General features: G+C 42.4%; 1 protein-coding gene across 2 annotated transcripts in view; it reads right to left on the bottom strand.

The window, feature by feature from the left end:
* LOC137426970 (guanylyl cyclase C) overlaps positions 1-17,003 on the bottom strand; it is a 445,743-nt gene that overhangs the window by 388,083 nt on the left and 40,657 nt on the right. For both annotated transcript variants that reach the window (XR_013623586.1, XM_078778805.1), the window contains exons 6-7: positions 14,873-14,984; positions 12,209-12,335 (exon numbers count right to left, since the gene is read on the bottom strand). Coding sequence is in view for 1 of the 2 variants with exons in the window: in XM_078778805.1 (XP_078634931.1) it covers positions 12,209-12,335; positions 14,873-14,984 (239 nt within the window). In the remaining variant the exon portion in view is untranslated. The remainder of the gene's footprint in view (positions 1-12,208; positions 12,336-14,872; positions 14,985-17,003) is intronic.

Genomic DNA, 17,003 nt, shown 5'->3' with positions numbered 1-17,003 from the left:
AGGGGAAGAGCCAGGGAGGTGTCATCGGGTTTACCTTACGGAAAGGTGCCCTCACATGCTGGATGGTGACTAGGCACATTACTGCACAGTACTCAGAGGCCTTTAAGGAAGTGCGTGACAGCAGCAAACAAACAGCTATCAAGAACCATGCTGAGCACGGCAAGACAAGGATGGCAAGGGATGAGCAAGACGTCATCAAGATCGTGCAATACGTAGAAAGCTCGCAGAATCCATTTGACCTTGATGCGGTACCTGATGAGCTAGTAAATGTCACAACTGGACAAGTAGCATCGCAAGAAGTATCCAATGGACTGGGACATTTCCTGGAAGTTGCCCAGAAACGTAACATTACCTTTGTAGAAAAGCGTCTCCTGGTTGACAGGACCATCAGCTTCTGGGACACAGAAACACGGTCGAAGACTAACTTTCACCAACATGTCTAAGCCCCTAAAATCCAACAAGACAGACAAGATGATGGTGGATTCGGAAGTACTTTTCCGACGGCTGCTGGCTGTGTCAAAGCACCGTGATGTCAGCCTGGAAGAGGTGCAGACACATGAACTAGCTCCTGTGCCACCTTCTCTCTTCAATGATGACGGGACAATGCGAAAGACAAGCAAGGCAGATTTAGCTAAGAAGTTAGAATCTAATTCTGAAGAAATCCAGGTGTTGCAAGGGTCTGACCAGCATGACACTGCATTTGTCATCGATGGGATGGCGTTACTTCAGGCACTTGATGAAGCACAGTTTGACACATTTGATGATCTAGGACTTGCAGTAATGCAAATAATTGAATCACTGTTAGCCGGTAACCTAGGAGTGGCATCAGTAACTCTGGTCTTTGATCGCTATGATGCGCAGCTCTCCATTAAGCAGCTGGAAAGAGACCGCCGAACGTGTGGAGAGACAACCCCTAGCTATGTCATCAGTGGATGTCGCCGAGTTCCAAACTATAGAAAATTCCTGAAGAACGCCAAAAACAAATCAGCACTTGTTGAGTTCATCTGCGAATATTTGACAAAAACTGCTCCACAGCTCCTCGGGGAACACCAGTCGATTACATTGGCAGGAGGGTTCGAAGATGGTCAGCTGGTTAAACTTGTTGAGCAAACAGGAGTTCAGGAAAAACCTGAATTGTTCAGCACCCATGAGGAGGCCGACACACGGATCCTGCTACATACCATCGATCTCGCTAAATCACACTCGAGGATCATTGTTAGATGCGATGATACTGATGTATTAATTCTTCTAATATACTACTGTGGCAAGGGCATGCTCGGCAACTGCAATGTGTACATGAATGCCGGTCATTGTAGCAAAGCAACGAATCGCCAGAGGTTCATTCCTGTCAGCAGCATAACTGACAAAATTGGGCAAGACATTTCACTGTGCTTACCAGCATCCCACGCTCTTAGCGGCTGCGATAGTACCTCCTCACTCTTCAGGATAGGCAAGCGAACTGCCTACAGCAAGCTCTTGCAGAACATTGGAGACTTGCTACCACTGTCACAGCTGGGTCAGTCCAGTGATGTATCCGAGGTACTCCTCACTGCCACGAAGTATGCACTACTGCTGTATGGATCGAAGAGCAAATCGTGCCACTCTCTGGACCAGCTACGCTATGATTATGCATGCAAAAGTGATAAGGCTGCATGTCTCTTCCCACCCACCGATGATGCATTTGAACAACACGTCAGACGCGCCAATTACCAGGTGGCAATATGGGTTCACAGTCACGTAGCAAAGCCAGTTCTTTGGAAGCCTGATGGCCATGGATGGCAGCTGAGAGATAACAAACTCGAGCCTGTCATGTTCAAAAAAGAAGCGGCCCCAAAAGAGGTTCGGGATCTCACACATCTGTATTGGATGGATGAGGACTGTTCACAGACCAGAGCCTGTCAGTGCCTGAGAGCGGGGCTGACATGCACTGAATTTTGCTCCTGTAATGGTGAGCCCTGGTGTTGGGCTAGCGGCTAGGGTGCCAGCTTAGGATCCTAGGATCCTGGGTTTGAATCCCAGTCGATCGCTGAATTAACGCCAGGGGGGTTGACTCAGCCTGTCATCCTTCCGAGGTCGGCAAATTGAGTACCAGTTCACTGGTAATTCCCTGTTTGTCGTTAAAGGCGACAAAAAGGGTTGGCGTCAGGAAGGGCATCCGGCCGTAAAACATTGCTTCAAAAAGGGGACCCAAAAAACAACAACAACCACGGTTCCCGAAAAAGGCCAACCCCTGCTTTGCGGGGAAAAATGGCCTCTAAAGGTGGTTATTTTTATATGTTTATAATGGTGATGGTTGCCCAAACACAGACAATTCTCTTGTCTTCAGTGACAGCAGCGATGATGACAGTGACTGAACATAGTTCGACTTCATTCAGAGCATCATCAGAATGACATGTATATACTACTGCGATTTCTGGATGTTGGTAAAATATTAGGGGGGTGACGTTAGATTTAGACAATATAATTATCAGTATCATTGATATTAACATTTTGCTTAATAATGTGATATACACAAATGAACAGGTAGTGGGGTGGCTTAGCCCAAATATTCAAAAGAATTGTGCATTTTGTGATACAAGCACCAAATTTGGCACAAATGTACATTAATATGTTGCGAACATTTTCAGATATTGGGCCACTTGAAATTCCGTAATTTTTTTTTTCAAATTTTTTCAAATTTCGTAATTTCAAATTTTTCGGGTGACACCGTCACAATTTCGGTCTTCGAGGCCGGCCGATAGGCAAAGTGTGACCGGAAGGGACGAGGTTCTCCTGACCACGTGGCCCTCGATCTGGGAAGCGAGAGGCGTTCCATTAGTGGACGCGCCCCTCACGCCCGACTTTTGGGCGGCCCCGGCAGGCCGTTTGTTTTGACGTTCCGTGACAGGCCCCGCACCCCCACCTCCGGGCCGACCGGAAGCTTGTGCTGAGTACATCATACCTGAACAACTCAGTGAGGCAGAACACAGCAGTGCACACCAGGGTGACCCCTTCAGTGCATAAACCAATTAACCTGTCCACTGCAGGGCATATAGAAATGAAGTTATTTTCTGCATATAATAATAATATAAGTTCAGTTCTATATAACAATTTCTGTTATCACCACTACCACTACAACTACCACTACTACAAGCTTTGTCTGGAATTTTGTGGACTAACAGACAAACAGACATACAGACAAGCTGGGATCAAAACATTACATCCTTCCACCATTGAGTGTAGAGGTAAACATCATGGAAATTATATCATGCCCTAGATTTAATTCATGCTTACCCGTGTATTTGCTTCACTGGTTCACAAGGTCTTTTGCATACATGTAATTCAGACTCTCGTCTTCATTGCTGACCACACAATGTTCGCAACATATTAATGTACATTTGTGCCAAATTTGGTGCTTGTATCACAAAATGCACAATTCTTTTGAATATTTGGGCTAAGCCGCCCCACTATATCGGCCGGCCTCGAAGACCGAAATTGTGACGGTGTCACCTGAAAAATTTGAAATTACGAAATTTGAAAAAATTTGAAAAAAAAAATTACGGAATTTCAAGTGGCCCAATATCTGAAAATGTTCGCAACATATTAATGTACATTTGTGCCAAATTTGGTGCTTGTATCACAAAATGCACAACAGGTTTGCTATGCTGCTACACTAAGGGGAAATTTGAACATAAACTTTATGACTATGAAGCTAATATTTCTGAAATTACAATGTATTTGTCCCACTTTATCGATGAAACCGAAGTGAATTTGCAGCATTTAATTTCAACATTTTGTCATTTCTATCCAATAAAAGTTATTTGTTAAGCCTCAATCCTATTTTATCGAGTGTGTCTTATCTTCCTGCACATTTTAATACCACATTTGTGCATATAGCATCAATATTGACGCCTATAAAGGCAAAAAACCTGTTACGCCAAATCGGCTCTTGGCGTCAACATTAGCACCTATTATATATATATATATATGTAAATGTGATTCTCGGAGTGATGTGCAATGCTTTCATATTCACAACCATGATTTTGTAACTCCCCAGACATCCCCCTTGAAGAAAAAATAGGTTGTGTTTTGTTCTAAGATGCGGAGGGGGTACTCGACCCAAAAGCACCCTACACCGCTCTCCTAGTAGGGCTCTGCTGATTATACACTACCTGGGTGTGTTGCAATTATTACACACTGCCCGTAAACATAAAGAAAAATCTAATCGATGTCGAAAAATAGTAATTAAGGTTTAATCAAGCACGACAGGATGCATAATTATCAAGCGTTATGTTACATTACGCGTTACGTTATGCAGATTACTAAAACAATTGGCATTGTTTGCCTCAAGTGTTATTCACAATATGGGACCCTGAAAATCTCATCATATGTTGAATAATAAATAGTAAGGTTTAATCAAGCCTGTCAGAATGCAAGGTATGTCAGAAAACACAAAATCAAGTGTTATGTTACATTACATGTTACGTTACACGAATTACTAAAACCATTGCTTTTGTTTGGGTCAAGTGTTATTTACGATATGGGACCATGAAAAAATCTAATCATATGTCGAATAATAAATATTAAGTTTTAATCAAGCCCGTCAGAAAGCACGGTAAATCAGAACGCACGGTAATCAGGGCCCTAGACTACGGATTTTTATGTTAAGAAAATAGGCCTTTTATGTTTTGAAAAGCGGAATTTTTTTTTTTTTATGTGAAAAAATCCCGAAATATTTTTTTCCCCCGTTTTATTCATTTTTTATTATTACCAAGTTTTTCAGAAATCAGTCAAAAAAAGAACAAAAAATGGTAAGCTTTTTCCTGCACAACATTAAACACTGGGCTAGTAAACAGGTAAAAAATGACGTTCAGGTACCTTTATTGCAACCGCATTGTTTGATAAGTAGAGGACAAGAAGAAATTGACAAGACCCTTTTAGGAACAGTTAAAGTAGGTGTTTGAAATCATTATCTTGGTAATGTTCTCCTTGGTGAGGCGGTGTCGGCGGTCGGTGAGGACGTTTCTGTAGACGGAGAAGGACCTTTCCACGTCGACGCCGACGATGGGGCAGTACCTCAAGAGGGGGATGTCAGCAAGCTTGACTCCAGCCGGCACACCAACCTCAGATCCGTGCTGATCTCCATCCAGGATCAAAGCCACTGTCCTCAGCACACCAATGTCGGGATTGCGCTGCAGCACCGCCTTGAACTTGGTGAGCAGGATCTCCTTACGGCAGCCTCGGATCTTTTCGAGCTCCTCCTTGGCCTGATCAAGGAGCTGGAAGGCCTTGGCCAGCTCCATGCCGGCCTCCTCCAGCTGCTTAAGGATCTTCGGGATGAACGACACGTGGGCATTTAAGAAGACCAAACTGAGCTTGATGTCCGCCTTTCCGAACAGGTCCTTGGCACTCCGGATTGCCATCGCGTCGTCATCGTTCAGCTGGTCCACAATGTCCTTGATGGCCTCGAAGTGCTCGGCGTAAAACACCGCGGCGTCGATCCACGTCCCCCACCGAGTCAGAATGGGCTCCAGGGGGAGAGAAAGATTGGGCTGGTGCTCCTTCCAAAAGACAACACGCGACGGGGCTTTGACGAACACCTTCTTCGTCGTGGCAATCAGGTCGTTGACGTCCTTGAACATTTCTCGGACTCTCTCACAGACACGGTGGAGCACGTGGGCAACGCAAGTCACATGCAGCAAGTCCGGGAAGAGTTCCTTCAGGGCATGGCCGGCCTTGATCATATAGGCCGCGGCGTCGCTGACGAGGACCTTGAGGCACTCCGGCTTGAAATCAGGCCAAAGATAGCGCAGCGTGTCATTGACTGCACGCACGATCTCCCCGGAGTTGGTCTTCTCCAGAAACATGCACTGGACGAGGTGGGGACGAAAGTACCCCTCCTTGGACAAGCGTCCCGCGATGATGTTGGCCACATATCGACCTGCCGAATCGGTCGTCTCGTCGACGGACAGCCAGATGGGCTGCTGTCCGAGGTCGGCACGGATCCCCGCCAAGGCCTCGTCGTAGCACTTGGCGAGGTAGTGCTTTCGAATCCAGCTTTCATCGGGGATCTGGAGAGTGATGTGCTTCTCCAGGAACGACCGGAGGGCAGGGTTTTCCAATTTCGACCATGGGATGCCAGCGGCCAGCATGGCCTGGCACAGCTCCTGAGCCACGACGTCGCACTTGTGCCTCTTTCCGCCACCAAAGTCCTCCATGGTGGCTTGCGTGACCGTCCTCTTCTTCTTCAAGGCCAAATTGCTCTTGTGGCGGTCTCCTTGGACATGTTGGGCCAGCTCAGACTTCTGCTTCGCCCGGAAAGTCTTTTCACAAGCTCGACAGAAAGCCGTGTCACTCGACACGTACTTGAAGGTGGCCCCATCGCCGCCAGCGTTGAATTCCTTCAGCCACTTGTCACGAAGAGCAGCACTCATCTTGATAGGAGACTTGTTCACACTTTGTGTACACTCTCTCACTGTAGTACACCGCCTCACTGCTGTACACGCTGGGGGACGCAACGCACGCAAGTGGACGCAACGTTTTGTTTTTGAGATCGATCGCAGTTAAAAATTTCGATCGCAGTTAAAAATTTCGATCGCAGTTTAAAATTTCGAAAAGTTCCCTAATTTTTTTTAGCGTTGCCAGACATTTTCGACCAAAAAGGGCATTTTATTTTATTTTTCCCGAAAAAGGGCGAAATTCTTTTTTTCTCCGAAAATAGCAAAATAATTTTTTTGCGCACAAAAAAGCCGTTTTATGTGAAAAAATATTTTTTATTTTTTCACATAAAAATCCGATGTGCAGTAATCACACATTACATTACATTATGCGTTAAGTTACACAAATTATAAAGAACCAACGGCTTTGTTTGGATAAAGTGTTATTCACGATGTGGGACCCTGAAAAATGTAATCATATGTCGAATAATAAATAGTAATGTTTAATCAAGCCTATTGGAACACACGGAAGGTCAGAAAGCACGTTGAGGTGTTGAGTTTGTCTATTAACAGCACATTAAATGCGTGTTTCCCAATCAGCCTGTTACCGGAATTTGTTGCAGGTTATGACCACAGTGCGATCATTCTTGGAAATGTTAAAAAAATAACCAAATGTATTTCTATCGCTTTCATTCCAGAATAATAAAAACCCTTTGCACCTTTTATCAAAATCTGGAAAGGATCAACATGTCCGAACATACAGTAGCTTGCAAACAAAGCAATAAACATTGTTTAACCCTGACAAATAATAACACGCATATTTTTTATCGTATTCTGCGAAGATCGATCCACATAATAAATATTGGCCATACAGGCCAAATAAGAAGACCAATTCCCATCTTTGTGTAGCCTGTGGGACCAATCATTAGTCCCCGTCAGAGATAATTATATTGGTTCAGCCCCTTTTGGCTTTATAAGCTACCTGTGCAGGCATATCGGGAGACTACTATTGCTCGGGTCCTCTGCAATAGTACTTCCTGGAGTCCCTGTATAGAGAGAGTTACGACAACCCGGAATTAGAAGCCATTTTGTTGCCATTGTTTGCGCCACGCACTAGTGCACTGCCCGCTGGTGTGTATACATTGTGCGTAACCTAGTACAAAATTTGAGTGCCTACATTGTGTAATTTGTGATTTGCACCGTGCCCCTCGCTTTTGATATGATTTTCTCTTAGTCCAAGATAAGAATCGGATTTTGTTTATGGCAATAATCTTTGTTCAGAAATGTAGTTTTATGTGGGGAGGAGAGGAAGGAGAGGGGGAAAAGGAATAAAAGGGAAAGAGGGGACAGGAAGTGCCTATCATTTTCTGGACTACCTTGCTCTCTTGCGTCTTACTTTCTTGACTAGCATGCATGCACACAAAGCCGACAATGTGAACATTTTTTTCAAATCTCTGTTAAAGACTCATTTATTTGAAAATGCCTACATCTGATTATATCTTAGGTTTTCTTCTTGTATAATTTGTATTTGTATATTCATCTCGTTGGCTTTCTTCTCTTTTCTAAGCGCTTAGAGGCTCCTGCAATTTACGCGATATAAATTCCTATTATTATAACAAGATTGCCTTAAAACCATCTTGACAAATGACAAAAATGTCGATTTTAAATATGACAATTAAAAAGTAATTCTAACTTTTCATGTAGGCGCACCGGGAGAAATACATATGCACAATTAAATTGTAATTATATGAAAGGCCCAGAAATTGTAATCCAGACTTACAATGGAAGAGTATGCATGTAAAACATACCCGTTTTTCATAGCAATGTACAATTCGTTGTATGGTGTACATCTAAACTATTCCAAATTACATACATTTACATAATAATAATAACAATAATAACAGTATTTATATAGCGCCTTAGCATGAAATGAACAAAGCGCTTCACAACATATCTTGAAGACTACAATTTACATTACACAATCTTCGAAGAATACGACTTAAAGCTACTTTTCAAAAAATACAATTAAGTTACTCTGGAAATAAATGTGTTTTGAGTTTTGATTTGAAAGTTTTTATGTTGTGTGAGGTCCGAATAGTTATAGGTAGTTTGTTCCAGAGGGCAGGCACTGAGTTGCAAAAGGCTTTGTCCCCGTATGGCATATGAGTTCTATTACAGACAAGGAGAGTCTTATCAGCGTGTGATCTTAAGTATTTGGTGTCATTAGAATGAGTGTGAGTATTAAAGACAATACTCACATTATGAAGTATTATTAAAGACAACAAACAAAGCCAGACAATAAAATAGAACGTTCCTCGTATGTATTCAATTCAAGGCGAGAAACACGCGAAGATCGGACAGGAAACAACATGGCGTCCACAGACCACGTGACCAATTTTTTTCGGACTCTTCATGTCGCAACTCTCCCTATACAGGGACTCTAGTACTTCCTGGTTGTCCTAGCTAGGGTGCTTGGTTGCATCTGCTCAAGAAGTGTATTTCCGAGTTTTTGTACTCTCCAGTGAATTCCTGGCTGTCCAGTGGGTGTGTGCATGTAACCGGCAGATGAAGGCTTGCATTGAGTATGCGACGCCATTTTGTTATTTTTATGTATAAATGAATTACGGACGCTGTTGTTGTTCAATGGTAACCGCATTATGTGTTCACTGTCTCGGCAGAGGTCCAGTGGAGTGTTTCCACCGTGTTCTGGGTAACCCCTGATCTCTTGTGAAAAGGGTATGTGATTTTGTTTTATGTCGTGTAAACAATTAGCGTTTTGTGTATAGATGATTTGTATATTTATATTGGTGGGTAGTTGGGCTAAGTTAAACCTTTTTGGGGATGCTTTTAATTATGAGAAAGGTAATTTTATGTTTTCTTTACAGATATTTGTTCAGTGCTGTCAGCTGCTGTTCTTTTGATAGTTTTATTACTTGGCTGCTATTCGTCTTTTTGGATATTCTCAAGTTTAATAAAGTATTGTATTGTGCTCTCCTACCAAACTTTCAAATAAATTATATTAATTTGAAATCTCTGTTTGTTCAGTTAATTGAACACATACCTTTGGGGAATTGCCTTCAAATTACTTATTTAGGGTCTCCCACCCCATATTGGGGGAGTGGTGTAGTCTGTAAACAAACTACCAGGAGCCCTGGACTCCCCAGGGGGCAACATTTGTAACAGACATTATGCACGAAGTGTTGAGCCACCATATTGTCTTAATCTGGAAAACCTCCAACTTGCCTGTTCCAGATCTTGATGGCAAACATTCCCGAGATCCATTTTTGACCTCACGGATATTACTGGCACTATGTACACACGGCTGCAGACTCGGGACAAAACGTTCCATTATCAGGAAAATAAATCAAAAGTTAGTGTAAAAAGTGTTTTTCGGCCATTGAAGTTAACTTTTTTTTTTTTTTTTCAAAAAGGACTTTAAATTGCGGTCCGTGGTTCATTAGTGTAACATTCTCACGCCTCGCTGATTCTCGGCCGAGTGTCAGTTTGCAATTCGATACAAACTGAAAATCATTTTCAATTATTCACGTGAAGCCAAAATAATTCTTTCGACGTTTCTTTCCAATAAATGCATTTTAAAATGGAATTGCGCTTGTTCATCTGTGTGTATTTTATTCATAGATTTTTGTTCAATACCCCAACCCCCATCAACTCCAAAACTCCGCTATGCACCAAAAACGATCTCAGAACTACCGTTGTTCTGACTTTACTACCGTTGGTGCAGCATTTTTTAACACTACCTTTAAAAAAAAAAATTACATTACCTATTCGTGCCTGTTTGTTTTCTTTATGACGTGATATGGAACCATACTTTTCCTCTTTGGAATGATTTTCAATTTTGTTCAATTTCCAGACAGGCAGACAAAAAGTTATCTCGCTCATCGTTGCGCATGTAAGATCGGGGCAAATTCAGAGCCAAAATACTGCTAAACTGCAGGTTTGCTTTCCAATTCACATTCTGATTCCTTACCAAAAGCTAGCATTCAATTCAAATTAAGTCGTTCCTCGATCATAAACTGACGTTTGTAGACAGACAAACAGACAAAGCCAACCAATTGCATACTTCCTCTTTTTGCTTCACATGTGCACGGGTAAAAGCAACCACAAGAAAGAGCAATCAGTGATTGCAGACCCTTGCCAGGATGTATTTTCAGTGGTTTTTAAGGCTTGTGTTAAAAACAAATATCGCGGCCGAACCACGTGACCGATGACGTCATCTTTTTTTTTTTCATCTACCAATTTATCCCGAGATGACGCTCAATAAATTTCATCTTGATCGGATTAAGTTTTGTACTTGTCGAATTATGATGTCATAATGGAGGCACCTATGACATCATCATTAACATTTTATTCCCCGTGGAGAGTTCTTTACAATGAGCTATGTCTCAATTTTTTCTATGCAGCACTTTCAGATATAGAGGTGCAAAGTTTTTCCCTTTTTTTCCAAGATGGCGGCCGAGCCACGTGACCTATGATGTCACAAAAGAAATTCTCCACCAATTTATCCCGAGATGACGCTCAAGAAATTTCATCCTGATCGGATGAAGTTTTGCACTTGTCGAATTATGACGTCATAATGGAGGCACCGATGACATCATCATTAACATTTTATTCCACATGGAGAGTTCTTTACGATGAGCCATGTCTCAATTTTTTCTATGAGGCGCTTTCGGAAATATAGAGGTGCAAAGTTTTTCGTTTTTTCCAAGATGGCGCCCATAATACGTGACATATGACGTCATAATTATCATTAAATAATTATACAGGTGGAGTTGCACCTATGGTGGAAATTTCCTGTGAATCGGACCAACGCTTGCCGAGAAAATCATATTTATTCTGTGTGGACAAACAGACAAACGGACAGACAAACGGACCCAAATGCAAAAACCTCTCCTCCTGCGAGGGTATTAATAAAATACAAAACTATAAGTGTTTGATCGGTGTAATCTCCTTCGGATGACCATTCACCAAGAAGAAATTAACCAGATTTTCAACATTTCACCAACTTGAACTGGCCTCATCTGTACAGGCAGGAAGGATGGCTTGTCAAGCCTCTATTGCCAGTATAATCACTGAACAACACCAAAGTCCACCTACTTCTCTACGCAAAGCCATCTTGGGTTCGCAAATGTGGACACGTTTTCTTTTTTTAAAGTTTTCAAGTACAGAACAAGTGAAGAACCCATAATCATTCAAAACAACCTCCAATAAACAAGGAAAGAGTAGAGCAAGAGATAACCCGAATTAGTGGACTACCATTCATGTGCGGACCAGAATAGGTTGGACAGGCAGATTGTTCCCACCATTAGGGTCATTAATGAGCCAGCTGGGATTTCTCCAGCAATACAATAGTGAGGTGGCAGTTCACCTCCAAAATAACTAGACCCATTGAAAAATCCAAAAGCATTCCAGCTAGATTTGCATTTGAACTTCAGGTGGATGCCAGGCCAATGTCCTCACAAACATGCCACCACTGAACTTGAAGGCCAAATTCACAGGTTGTGAACACAGCAGGGATAAAAATATAACAAGCTGAGTAACCACAAGGTGAATCATAAACAAGGGGAGCCCAAAACAACCATGCAGAGAGTCTGTTGAATTATTCATGTGCCTTTAATAAAACTGAGATGAAGATATCAGTATAGGTCTGTGGAGGCAATTTTCACACCAAGTGTGGATTTCAGTAAGAGCCCACTCGGGGGAGAGTTACAGCTAATTGGTGAAACTCTGCTCGATGTTGGGAAAGCAAGGAGGGGGAAAAGATAAAAGCTTACCTTAACCTCAGCAGAAACGTCACAGGATCCATTCAACGAGGGACAAGAGGCATTGAGAGCTGGCAGGGTAACAACCAGGAGATTGCTTTTCACAAATTGATATTCATTTTGGGTCTGGTCGTAGGAACTGAGTAGAAAATGAAAAACGGCATTAAGGGAACGTTCCGTGGAAGGCACGAACAGAGCCTTTTGAAATTATGCTTGATTATTCCATGTGGGAAACTTGCACAAATCATTCTCCAATAAGAGCAAGAAAAACTCTATATCCCAATATCATCATCATCGTTTTATAGCCATTTCCATGCTTGCTTGTGCAAGCCATGATTCACCTATAATGGCCGCTTCACCAAAAGGCATATTTGGGGCATGTTTTTTTGTGGTGGGATGCCCTTCCTGATGCCACCATATAATCAGATGTGTAGGCAATCCACCGAGGAGAAGGAAACTTTGATTGCAAATCCCCCTGCTGCCTTGCAGTGTATGTCCTTTTAGACAAAGGCTAGGCCTTTAGACAAAGATAAGGTCTCCGCAGAGTTTCCTTCTCCGAGGTGGATTGCCTACCAACAATAAAGAGCTCCACCCACCCTGGTTGGATTGGTGAGTGTCACATCAAGTCCTCACAATGGAGGGACATGCACACTACACCTCTAGGGTACGAACGTACTCCGAGATCCTCCAGACATTTAGCCAGTGCCCTCAAGAGCACTGTTACCATGGTTCACCACTAGGAGGTAGTCTGAAAGTCTTGGCAATGGTGGAGGCTATGCACTGGAAGGAAGGGTTTACACACTTGGCCTTCTTTTCGCTCGCAGAGCTATCCTGCGGTTGTTGCTGAAAGCAACGAGTGGTAAACCACATCGCACCCTACAACAGCACTAGACACGTACACCTGCCCTGTGAAAAAAGAAAACACAAGCACCAATGTACAATATAATAACAAAATGAATGGAGCAAACAGAGTACCATCATGAGGCCATCCAGCTCTTCCCAGATATTAATGGAGCTAAAAGAGCATCGTGAAGGGGAAAAGCTTTTCCAAAAATGAATGCACGGAAGAAGAACCTTATGAGGCTGAATGGCTCTTCCCCAAAATGAATCGAGTCAAGTTGAGGAGTCTTGTCAGGACAAGAAGATATTGCACAAATTGATTGGAGCAAACAAGATGTATATAACAAAATAAAACATAAACATATGTCACCCACAGGGTGAACCGTATCTTGCCAAGTGACCTTGACCTTTGACCTTGACCTTCATAATTTTGTGTGCTAAAGGGTATCTCTAAAAGACTCTGATATGCGAACTTACAAGAGTTTCCAAAGGGAACTGTGCTCTACAGAGTGACCTAAACAATGCGAACTAAAGCAATACAATATACATGAAAAGTGCAGTTTTTTCGTCATAACGCCGTCAAATGACGTCACATTGTCAAACTAGTTATATGATTGGAAAGCACTCAACAAGGGCTTCAATTTGAGGTACTACTCGATATGGTAACTGAAACTTGAAAATTTTACCTTTTGGTCAAAATTGAATGACCTTCAAAATGACCTTGAAGGTCAAGGCCGATCGACACCAAAAACTAATCAGCTGAGCGCCGGACCATATACTAGATTCCCATGAAGTTTGGAGACGATCCGATCAAAGTTACTCAAAAAATAAGGGTTTCGTAATTTGACCTTGGGGTCAATAATTTTCGACCTCCAGCGCTAACCATGAAGGTCAAGGCCGATCGCCACCAAAAACTAATCAGCTGAGCGCCGGACCATATACTAGATTCCCATGAAGTTTGGAGACGATCCGATCAAAGTTACTCAAAAAATAAGGGTTTCGTTGACCTCCATGATTGACCGCAAAGTGACCTTGACCTTTGACCTTGACCTTCAAAATTTTGTGTGCTGAAGGGTATCTCTATAGGACTCTGATATGCGAAGTTACATGCGAAGATATGCGAAGATATGGTACCTACGATTTCAACATTTGACCTTGGGGTCAATAATTTTCGACCTCCAGCGCTAACCATGAAGGTCAAGGCCGATCGCCACCAAAAACTAATCAGCTGAGCGCCGGACCATATACTAGATTCCCATGAAGTTTGGAGACGATCCGATCAAAGTTACTCAAAAAATAAGGGTTTCAACATTTGACCTTGGGGTCAATAATTTTCGACCTCCAGCGCTAACCATGAAGGTCAAGGCCGATCGCCACCAAAAACTAATCAGCTGAGCGCCGGACCATATACTAGATTCCCATGAAGTTTGGAGACGATCCGATCAAAGTTACTCAAAAAATAAGGGTTTCGTCGACCTCCATGATTGACCACAAAGTGACCTTGACCTTTGACCTTGACCTTCAAAATTTTGTGTGCTGAAGGGTATCTCTATAGGACTCTGATATGCGAAGTTACAGGAGTTTCCAATAATAACTGTGGTCTACAGAGTGATCTAAACGTGAAAAAAAATGATTAACCACAAACAAAAAAACAAAAAAACAAACAAAAAAACAAACATACAAGCTGACTAATACATCTTGCAAAAACTTCGTTTTGGCAAGATAAAAAACCAACATTCTATTGTTACTCATTCATAAACTCATCAGCCCAAACAAATATATTTAAAAGAAACAAAATGTGAAAAGCGGGGGGGAAAAATAAATAAATGAACTCACCCAAACATATCTACATTAACAAAGATTATTTGGCTGATGTCATCCCCAACAGCTCTCTCCGCCGACTCCATTACGTCTCGAGTCCTGCTCAAATCTCCGCAGTATATCACGACTGCAAGCCAGAGAGATTGCAACATAACTTGCAAGATCACGTGACATAATGAGAAAAATGAGAATTCTGTTCAGATATCAGCAAAAGTTATGGCGATTGATGTCAGAAACGTCCCCGAATTGGTGCAGAGCTCTATCAAATGAAATGCCGGTGAAGCAGCTGAAGTTAGAAGTGAAACGGAGGGATTAACAGAAAGAACTAGAGCAATGCGACTGTGTCGCCAATATGCCTCCGCATAGTCCCCGTCCGTCCGTGAGAATGGGTAGATGCCCTCGTCCACTGTCCTAAAAATAAACAAGTTTGGTTTAAATCCCTTCAACTGTTTTCAAGTTTCACATTTTTACCACAGGACAGGTTTCACATCGATCGGTGAAGCGTTTTTGGAGAAGGGATTTTTTTTAAATATCGGCTTTCAAGCTAATATGGCTGCCAAACAACGTGACATATGACTTCAAAAATGTACACTCTGCATATATATTGGAAGGGGACCACGTTTGTGAAGTTTTGTGTTGATTGGATAAGGTTCGTTTTTCTATCCAAGATGGCTGCCAAACCATGTGACCTACGACGTCATCATTTTCAAACTATAAGCAACAATGGTGTTCGATGGCATTTGTAAAATTTCGCATCGATAGGGTAAACGGTTTCTGAGATATAATTATTTCAAATTTCCCTTCAATCCAATATGGCTGCCAAACCATGTGACCTATGATGTCATAAATTTCATATTTCAATACAAATGGGTCATTGATCATGTGCATGCAATTTCAAGAATTTTAGGATAAGGCATTCGATTAAAACTTTTATGGCTGGTATGCCACTTCACCGATGTCATCATTATGATGCTTTTGTTCCCCGTTGGGAGTGCTTAACAATGTGCCAAGTTTCAAATTTTTCCAATAAGTGGTTTCAGATTTAAAAAAAATTAATTATTAGAGTTTAATCAAAGATGGCTGCCATACCACGTGACCTATGACATCACAATCTTTATTATGATAGAGCAAATGTATATGGTTATGTATGTCGTTATGTATGTCTTTATGTTTACATGCGACGAAAACGTCTTCTTCGTCTTCAAATAAAATAACCACCCTCTTAATTGCGTTAAGACTGCTGAGACCCCTCAGACCTTTGACGACCCTTTAATACCCCCAAGACCCTTCAGACTACCAAGACCCCAAAGACCCAAAACACCCCAAATACGCAAAATACGCAAAATACCCTACAAAGCCCTGAGGCTCAAAAAGACCCTGAATACCCAAAAACCCAAAAAGACCCGAAGACCCAAAACACCCCGAAGACCCAAAACACCCCGAAGACCCAAAACACCCCGAAGACCCAAAACACCCCGAAGACCCAAAACACCCCGAAGACCCAAAACACCCCGAAGACCCAAAACACCCCGACCCCAAAACACCCCGAAGACCCAAAACACCCTGAAGACCCAAAACATCCTGAAGACCCAAATGACCCCAAATACTCTTGAAGACCCAGAGGAAACAAAAGACCCAAAACACCTCAAAGACCCAAAATACCCTTAAAGGCCCAGAGGATCCAAAAGACCCTGAAGACCCAAATGGCCCTGAAGACCTAAAACACCATGAAAACCCAAAAGACACCGAAATGGTCAAAGATGCCTACCCCTCTGAAACGACGTGGGGTGAGGCGCGCGGAGCGCACCGAGTCACGCTAGTTATCATAAAAACATACATGGGTGTCGATCCTACACTCAAAGTTTAGTCTCAATCAGACATGTGGTTGCTGAGAAAAATTAGGTTTAGCCTGTAGGGACGGACGGACAACCCGAAAACGTAATGCCTCCGCCCCCGAAAATTCGACATTCATCTTGCTTTTTGAGTGTGATTGGCTAATAGTGACCCTGAGAAACTGCAGAGCGTTCACTGAAGATTCCCAGACAGTTTGAGAGGAAAATCCATGGAGATCGTTTGGATTTGTAACAATTCCGAATATGACAGATACCTGTCACTCGGCTGGATTTGAAGACCACAAACTTCAGGA

This window comes from Myxine glutinosa, chromosome 5, assembly GCF_964187855.1.
Source record: "Myxine glutinosa chromosome 5, kmMyxGlut1.1, whole genome shotgun sequence".
Lineage (NCBI taxonomy): Eukaryota > Metazoa > Chordata > Myxini > Myxiniformes > Myxinidae > Myxine > Myxine glutinosa.
This window is presented reverse-complemented; position numbering and strand designations above follow the sequence as displayed.